The sequence below is a fragment of the Choloepus didactylus genome, chromosome 1 (genome assembly GCF_015220235.1).
Source record: "Choloepus didactylus isolate mChoDid1 chromosome 1, mChoDid1.pri, whole genome shotgun sequence".
Classification (NCBI taxonomy): domain Eukaryota; kingdom Metazoa; phylum Chordata; class Mammalia; order Pilosa; family Megalonychidae; genus Choloepus; species Choloepus didactylus.
In genome coordinates, this window is record NC_051307.1 from 4755087 (window position 1) to 4764468 (window position 9382).

The following is a 9382-nucleotide window of genomic DNA, read 5'->3' on the forward strand; positions in this document are numbered from 1 at the left end:
CAAATTGTCTCCCTCGGCTTCTCTCGGGGCGTTTTTGTTCTCTCTGCTCTCAGCGTGAGTTCCCTTTGAAGGACTCCAGTGATCCAATTAAGACCCACCCTGAACGGGTGGAGTCCACACCTCCAGGGAAATAATTCAATCAGAGGTTCCACCCTGATCAACAGACTAATCAGTCTGCCCCACAAGATTGCATTAAAGAATATGTCTTTTATGTGGGACATAATATATCCAAATGGGCACCAACACTAACTGTGAACCTTAATGTAAACTATGGAGTATAGTTAATAGTACAACTATAATAATACTCTGTCATCAATTGTAACAAAGGAAATACAGATGAAGTGTGTTAATAATGAGAACTTCATGCATGAGGGGGGTATTTATGATCTCCATATTTTCTGCATGATTTTTCTGTAAACCTATGACTTCTCTAATATAAAAATAATAGCCAAAAAAAAAAAAAAAAGAAAAAAACACCCCACAGTGGTTAATCACCCTGTTATTTTTATTTCCTTCTATTTTGGTTGCTGTTTGGTGAAGAATGGGTCTTAATTTTTGCATTAAGCAAAGTTGAGCTCAGGTCTCGAATGCTGAGAAGTTCCCAGAGGTGCTAAGTGAGGCTTGTCTAGAAAATGTGTGAGGTGCTTCTGCAGGAAATGGGAGCCCCAGTCAGATGTCAAACATCAGTGGGGTAGCGGGGCTGCCTCTTGTCTGACAGCATCCCCTGTCATCTCCTTGGGCACTGGCTCTCTGGACATCTTAGGTCAATGGGGTTGTCTTAGTTTCCTAGGCTTCAGTAATGAGCTACCACAAACTAATTGGCTTAAAATAACAATTTACTCTCTCATGGTTCTGGAGACTCAAAGTCCAAGATCAAGTGTTGGCAGGGTGGGCTCCCTCTGGAGTCTGTAGGCAGGAATCTGTTCCAGGCCTGTCTCCCAGCTTCTGGTGGTGGTCACCAATCCTTGGTGTTCCTTGACTGGTGGCAAAACTCCATCTCTGCCTCCGTCATTACACGGCCATCTTCTCTCTCCATGTCTGTGTCCAAATTTCTTCTTCATATAAGGGCACTGGTCATGTTGGAACCTCTTCCAGCTTGGCCTCATCTTAACTAATCACATCTGGAAAGACCCTATTTCCAAATAATGTCACATTCACAGGCCCAGGGATTAAGATTTGAGGATGGGTTTTGGAGGGCATGGTTCAATGGTTGGGATTCTCCTGTGCCTCACCTCTTGGTCTCCCATTTCAGCCTGTATGTTCCCAAGTCATGGACCATACAAGTAGGTCTGGTTTCCCTGTTGGACAGTCCAGCCCCTTCTCATCTGGTGGAAAAAATCATCTACCACAGCAAGTACAAGCCAAAGAGGTTGGGCAACGATATTGCCCTCATGAAGCTGGCTGGACCACTCACATTCAATGGTATGTTGGGGCTTCTTTGTTGTTCTGTTTCTTTTCACTTGTTTCAAGACAATTTTCAGTTGCTGGTTGAAGGATTTTTTTGATGGCTGCTTTATACTCCTTGTCAGATAATTCCAACATCTGGTTCATCTTGGTGTTGGCAGCAGTTGATTATCTTTTCTCATTGAAGTTGTGATTTTCCTGGTTCTTGGCATAATGGGCAATTTTTAAATGTATCTCAGTGTTCTATAAAGCAACATATACCCTTGGTCTACAGCAAGGGTGAACCAAATCTGGCTCATTTCCTGTTTTTTTTTTTTTTTTAATGAAGTTTTGTTGGAACAGAGCCTACTTCTTTATGTATTATCTACAGCTGCTTTCAGGCAGCAACAGCAGTGTCAGGTGGTTGCTGCTGAGACCACACAGACTTGCAAAACTGAAAATATTTGCTACTTGGCCCTTTGCAGACAGAGTTTGCTGATCCCTCATCTGGACATTCTCACATTACCACATTATAGGGTTGTTTTAAGTTTTAAGGTTCTAGGGGTGTCCCTGCTCTGAACTACTAGCTGTCAAATTACCAAGGGCTTGACCTTTCTTTGGGAGAGATAGAGCTCCTTAGAGACATAACAGAGGTGAGAGTAATTGTTTTCACAGACTAATGCATCAAATGAGTTGAGAGTAATTGTTTCCCCTTTAAACAGAGATGATCCAACCAGTTTGTCTGCCCAACACAGAAGAGAATTTTCCAGATGGGAAAATGTGCTGGACGTCAGGATGGGGAGCCACAGAGGATGGAGGTCAGTGGTCCGAAATCAAGATTCTGAGTCCAGGGATCCCAGAAACTAGGGGGCCAGGGTGGGGGCCCACATGCAACACACTTTCCTCCAGGGTCCCCATGTAACCTTCCCACATGGTATCCAGATGTCCCGGCCAGGGGAGGGCACATCAGCTGCCGGAAGCATGCAATCTGCTGAGTAAATTGTGGCTCATAATCATGGTTGCATTTGTCTGGGGACAATGTGAAACTGCAGAATTCTCAGGACAGAAATATGAAACAAAGGAGAACCATGGATGTCCCTTGGTGGGGAGAAGTCAAAGAATGGTACTTTTTTCCTTGTGGGACTTTGGAAGATGTGTTATTTCATCCTACAAAGGTCAAGGAGAAAAAGCAAACAACCAGGATCTTATTGTTATGTAATCATGGAAGAAGGAATATCAACAGTAACAACAGATGCTAATGAAACCTGTACCATCCTTTTGTCGGTATGGAGCACCAATGTGCACAATTCTTAGGTTTTCCATCAGTTGCTCTCCTTGTTAGTCAGAAGTTTAGTATTTTCCTCTTGAGATATATTAGTTGTACCCACCCCTTCCTAAATGTCCAGGGCACCTGGGGCTTACTCCATCCAAATGGTCTGTGGCATTCTGGGTGCCCAGACTGCAACAAGCACCCACAGTGGTGACCCAGCCTGGCTCAGGGTTACTTACACTCTTGGTAGTTTCCAGCTCAACCACTTGGCCAATTCCTGGCTCTGTGCCAACATGGCTGGTCCGGGGTCTTCCAGCTCTTTTAGAACCAGCTGCCCATGTTCCTGTGGTTTGTGTAGGAGCAGGGTCACTCCTCGTCCTCTCGTGCTGAACTCTTATGAGTTCTCCTTTCGGACCCCTCATCAGAGTGGTTCTAATGGCTCTAGACTCTGACGAGGAGGGGCAGGAGAACAGCACCTTTCTCCCAGAACATTCTGGGTTCCTATGTAGATCTGCTCACCTTGCTAATGAGTCAGCCTGTCCACCAAAAGACTAGACTGACCCCCTGCCCCAGTGTAATGGGGTTCCATCCACATGGCTTGCTATCTCCCCTGCCCGGGATGGAAGCTTCTCCCACAAGTGCATCAAGCTGTTTCACCATGCACCTGCCACTCTGGCCTTGTTCTAGCTTTCGCCACATGCTGAGCTGAAGGTTTCGATGTTCTACTGTCTGGTCCTCACAGCAGCCACCTTGTGGGTGAGGAACCCAAGGGTGAGGGACACTGAGCTCCCCGCCCAAGCTCACACACCAAGTGATGGGAGGTCTGGGGTTCTGGGAATGTGCTCCCCACCCATGACCCTCTCCACACTGGAGTGCCTGAACAGGGTGATTTCGTTGTCTTCGCAGCATCCCTGTGGGGTGGGTAGGGACAGATTCCACTCAGCCCATGCCGTGGCCAGGCAGCCCCCACGTAAAGGACAGTGGCCATGAAGGCCGATCCAGGAAGCCCAGACAGGAAACCCAGCATGACTCACAGTCACCTCACACTTAAGATAAGGGTTTGAGGAGTGCAGCCCTACCTGCTACCTGGTGATACCTGCCAGATGGTAGAAACAGAGCGTCCCCTACATTAAGCTATTAAACATACAGGTAACTAGGTTTACAAACAAGTGCAGTTAGAGGGTGTCGAGCTCTTCACAAGTTGGTCGACCTCTGGTGTATTTTCTGGAACTGCTGTAGCAAGTTAGTACAAATTTAGTGGTCTAACAAAATGTATTTGTTATCTTACTGTTCTGGAGGTGAGAAGTCTGAAATGGCTGTCACTGGGCTAAAACCAAGGTGTCAGCCGGGCTGCACTCCTTTCTGGAGGCTTCAGGAGAGCATCTGTTTTCTTGCTTTTCCTGCTTCTAGACGCTGCCCACATTCCTTGGCTTGTGTGCTCTTCCTCCATCTTCAAAGCTGGCAGTGGGCATCTTCAGATCTCTCTGACTCTGACCCTCTGCCCTTCTGTTATCATGTCTCCTTCTCTAACTCTTATAAGGACCCTTGTGATTGCATCAGACCTACCTGTATCACCCAGGATAGCCTCCTTCCCAAGATCCTTAAATTAATCAAAGTCCCTTTGACCATGTGAGGTCATGAGCACAAGTTCTGGGGATTAGGATGTGGATGTCTTTGGGACCGTTTTTCTGCTGATCACCCCAAGTTCATTTAGTAGCTAGGTGTGACCTCTGAGACCCTCAGTCTCCTCTTCTGGAGCATGAGGTCTAAATAGGCCGGTGAGGGTTGAGTGCTTGGCCCAGGCCTGGCCCCTGGGAAGGCTGCAACTGCCACCACCCCCTCCACTGCTCAGGCTGCCTAAGGAGATGCTGTCCGTGACCTGAAGCAGAGCGGCCTGCACGACCCAGGGAGAGGAGAGCCAGGCTCTGGGGCAGGTGGTGCTTCACAACTGGCTGCATCTCCTGGTCCCCCCTGAGTTTCACCGCACCTGCCTGGTGGGTGCCTCCTCGTTGTCTGAGTCCCAAGGTGGGCTCTGAGTTCCAGGCTGGGCCCTTCCTCGCTGCACACACCCTCCTTGCTTTGACACAGGAGATGGCTCCTCCATCCTGAACCACGCAGCCGTCCCCCTAATTTCCAACAAGGTCTGTAACCATAGGGACGTGTATGGCGGCATCATCTCCCCCTCCATGCTCTGTGCCGGCTACCTGAAGGGCGGCGTGGACAGCTGCCAGGTAAGGAGTCCCCACCCCCATCCCCAGGACCCCCCAGGGCCATGGCCTCCTGACAGGCCACCAGTGTTTCTCTGTGACTGACTGAAAAGCAAATTTACAGGGCGTGAGAGAGAAGTTTGCTTAAGATACTGATCCCTTTCCTGGCATCTGGGCCTGCGTTTATCGGACGCTCCCCCTCTGCTTCTGGTGCTGAGTGGTGGGAGGGCCCTGGTGGGTGGTTCCCTCCCCAGCCCTGAATCTCAGAGTTTGCAGGGATTGGGAGGGGGGGTGGGAGGAGCAGGTGGGAACCTGTGAATCTGGGCCTCCAAAGGCTACAGTTATTGGGAGCTCCAAGACCCCCAGCCACACTCTGAGAGCAGCCCCCTCCACTGTCCCAGCTGCCCTTGACCTTCATGAGTTCAGCATATCCAGAATCTCCGAGGGAGGGGCAGCCTGGAGGGACACTCCTGGAGGGGCCGAGGGCCCTCCCCCTCCCCAGTGAGAATGCGGGACCGAGTCCCAGAAGGGCTCATGGATGCGGATGTAGAACCACCCTGCTGCCACATTGTGTACGGGGGATTCTGCTGCTACCACAGGAAAACCTGCTCTAGTGACCCTTTTCTTTCCTCACCATTTAGGGAGACAGCGGGGGGCCCCTGGTGTGTCAAGACAGAAGGGCGTGGAAGCTGGTGGGGGCGACGAGCTTTGGTATCGGCTGTGCCGAGGTGAACAAGCCGGGGGTGTATACCCGCATCACTGCCTTTCTGGACTGGATCCACGAGCAGATGGAGGTGGGTGCCTCGCCACCCCCACCCCCACCCCCAGCTCTCCTGGGCCCATCATTCAACTCAGGCAACCCTTTAGGTACCACCCAGTCCCGCTATAAGGCACCAGGATGATGAATGAGTGGTCGGTGCGGCCAGCAGTGGTTTTGCAATTCTCAGTGTCGATGCTTGTGAAGGGCTGCTAAAGGGGTGCTGCAAACAGACGGGAGCGGGGCTGATCCCACAGGGCTCTCTCTAGGTGAGGTCCATGCAGAGGGGCTCATGGAGGAGAGCATTGCCCGCTGGGACATGAGGATGCATGAGGCTTCACCAAGCAGGGAGTGGAAGCAGAGGTGGTCGAGGAGCACCCTTTGGGAATGGGGAGGGTTGAGTGTGCCGTGCCTGCAGATGGAGGGTGGATGGCTGGTGTGATGACAGATGAGGTGGAGACAGAGGCGGGTGGGGTCTAGGAGGGGCTCAGGATGCCCACCAAGGAGTGTGGACCTTGCTGGGAACCAGGGATGGGATGGAAAGTCTCCAATCAGGAGAAGCCTGGCCAGCTCTGGGCTTCATCTGGGGGAATGGAGGAAATGGGAAGGGCCAGGAGGATGGAGGCAAGTCAGTGATGGGCTCGGCAGGAACAGGGTGGGCAGGGGGCGCCCTAAAGACCCCGAGGAAAGAATCGCTGAATATTGGGGAAAGAGTGGGACACAGCCAACTCCAGGCCTCATGTGGATCTGGGATGCCAACTTGGAGGTGAGCAGGGGAGTCCCCGGGTACAGCAGGGCCTGGCAGCATGGCGCCTTCCTCCCTGAGGGCTGTCAGCCAGGATTTGCTGACTTGGTCTCAGACTCTGAGCCCCATGTCACTCCTTGGACAGCTTTCAAAGACTTTTTTTTTTTTAAATGCTACTTTGAAACAGTTGGCTAAGAAAGGACATCAAACTCTCATTGTGCTCAGACAACTTAAGTGTGCTCAGTTAATTTCTGTTTTAGAAATTTGGCAAAAAAAATCAAATTTTTGCCTTAAAGCAGAGACTACATAATGGTTCTCATCTTTAGAAGTGTGTCTGGGAGGCTGAGACCTCACCGGGGCCATTGGGGAGGGGGCCCTCCACGGCAGCTGTGAGCAGGGGCTGAGGGTCCTTTGTGACCGGAGCAATCATGAAAGTTGACTTGACACCTTGAACAATGCAAGTCAAAGAAGCCAACTCCCAGCTCTCCAAGCTGTGGAGGAACGTGGGGTCGGAGACAGGTGGGGCACAAAGGTTCCAAACTCACTCTGGGGAGCCTTCGAACCGTGTGCCATGTCAGGGGTAAGGTCTTACCCTCTCTCCCCTGATGACCGTCCTGGATGGCAGCTCCTTCCCCGTCCCTGAACTACAGGTGAGGGAACTGGGGAAGGCCCCAAGCTAAGAAAAGGTAGCGTGTGAGTCTCACGCAGACCCCTGACTCAGTCCCTCCTGACTTTGCCCAGCAGAGTGAACAGAACAGGTCTCAGCTTTGAAGATGCATTAGGCTCTCCCTGGCATAAATGGTTCATTGGTATAAATTCATTGGTGTAAGTAAAGAATCCCAGGGACCTTTTCAAGAAACTCCAAGTAGGGGTCTGGGGCAAGGTGATTGTGATACAGATGGTCTTCAGGGAACACCTTGAGAAGCATGATTACATGTGATGTTCTCACCATGTGTGAGCAGTTGTCAGTTACGGATAGCAGGCTCCCTGGATGCTGGGAGTGGATGCTCTTGGTGGGATGTCTTAGTTCTCAGCCACCTCAGTGTTGGCCTGTGTGAGATGTTGGCCAGCCCTGGAGACACCCTTTCCAAAGTCTCCAGGTGACAAGGACTAGAAGAGGCTTCCCTTCTCATGAGGGGTTTTCTGGTGGTCTACATTTTTGGTTGTCTCTTCCCAACATAAATGCAAGGACCTTCCAATCAGGGAAATTGCCGTATTTGTTAGCTAATGGTTCTGCCTTCCACACCATCAGCCATTGTCTCTATCTAGTTAGGGTTCAAAATCAGACTTTTCTGACCCCAGCTGGGACTGAGGAACATGCTTCTAAGAGCTGGAAAGCTCTTGTGAAAACTATGGAGAAATCTCAGGTTGGTGATCACAACTGCAGAGGAGTTTCTGGTTTGGAGGGGCTCCCGTGTGGGGAGGCTTTTGCACATTTGTCTGGGATCTGCACAGAGCTCCAGCCTCCTCCGTCAGAGGCCAGACTTGCCCTGCTGTTGGTACACTGTGTGCTCCATCAAGAAGAGCCAGACGCTTTACCCAGGCTAAAATGCAGGTGCCCACTGGCTTGTGATGTTGGAGAGATGACTCAAAGAGCAAAAAAGGTAACACCTGTATTTTCATCTTTAGAGGGACCTGAGGACTTGAAGAGGAAGTGGACAAGCCACCACCGTGAGCTCCTGCATTTCATGGAGGTTGTGTGGAGACGTTGGACCTGAGTCAATGCCTCCAGTCCTTGACTTTCCTGTGCTCCCAGCAGAGCCAAAAGGAAGGGGGGTCTTTCCTCTCCTGCACACCTAGAGCAACAGCTGCTGACACCTCCAGCCAACCATTGGCTGTTGGACTAAAACGACCTTGAAGCTCCTTTCTGACCTTCACTAAGAGCAAAAGCAGGAATTTAGCACCAAAGTGCTATGTTTTCCCACTTGTTCGTTTGATTTTTTCCTCCAGGGATTGTTAAAAATTACCGACCAGACAGACCAGTCTCACGTGAAAAGGAACTGGCAGCTGCTCCAGAACTGCAGGCGGATGTCACTGTAGAGTTAGGTGTCTCTACATTTGAATCCCTAGGGACCAGAACCATACCAACATTTTCTACTTCTAAGATTTTTTTTTGCACGTGGGGAACTTAATGTATTAATTATTAGTTTTAATGCTTATGTTATCTCTTCATGGCATTTGGTGCTTGATGTACTATTGTCCTGTGCTTCCAAAGAACATGTATCTTCTTAATTCACTCATTAATTAGAGCTTGTTTGAAATAGTATTTACTGCTCATGTAAATTGAAATCATAAGCTTAATTCCAGAGGCTTGATTACTTTGATCTCTTCTCTATATGGATTTTGCATTTTTCTGGCAGAATAGTTTCTCAACAGATCAGAAGAATTTCATATCATGTCAGAAGACTCAAGGCCAAGTAAGAAAAGACAAAGTACAGGAGCAAGATAGGGCCACCTAAACCCCACCCAGCGTGTCCTGAAGGCACACAGAGTGAAGGTCACACATCAGGAAGAGGCCAAAGTTCCCTTCCTCTCGGTACTGGTCCGTTAATCTACCATGAACTTGCAGGATTAGAGACACCCCCCCCCCCAGGTCAACCTCTTGCCTTCTGTAGCTCCCATAACACACACGTAACTGAGGAGGGGCTACTTGTTAAGTAATCATTGCCCATTCATACTGGATTACATACTAATGCATCAGGAATGAATCAGTTGACTTGAGGCCACAGTGGGCGAGGTGAGTTAGCTTACATAAGAGCACTGAGAAGGATCATGGTGCCCGAGGAAGGGAGCACTCTCAGGAGCCTCGTGATGACGGTGAGCCTCTGGGATGTGCAGGAGATGGGGGAGAGTGCCACAGGCACAGCTGGCCATTGAACATTGTGTTTGGATTTAGCCCACTTTGTAGTTCACTGTATCAGTCACCATACATTTTCTGTGTCTGTCAGAAAATGACAAGGCTATTTTTATGTAGGTATTTTTGCCTATTTCTCTCTAATTACCAGTAGCTCATATATTGC

At 49.8% G+C, this 9382-nt stretch overlaps 1 protein-coding gene across 1 annotated transcript in view; it reads left to right on the forward strand.

Annotated features, from left to right (window-relative positions):
* TMPRSS3 (transmembrane serine protease 3) overlaps positions 1-8323 on the forward strand; it is a 31689-nt gene extending 23366 nt beyond the window's left edge. Inside the window, exons 8-12 of the mRNA XM_037839768.1 lie at positions 1253-1422; positions 2106-2201; positions 4742-4884; positions 5502-5654; positions 7992-8323. Of these exons, the coding sequence (XP_037695696.1) occupies positions 1253-1422; positions 2106-2201; positions 4742-4884; positions 5502-5654; positions 7992-8009 (580 nt within the window). The 3' untranslated portion in view covers positions 8010-8323. The remainder of the gene's footprint in view (positions 1-1252; positions 1423-2105; positions 2202-4741; positions 4885-5501; positions 5655-7991) is intronic.
* The last annotated feature ends 1059 nt before the right edge of the window (positions 8324-9382 follow it).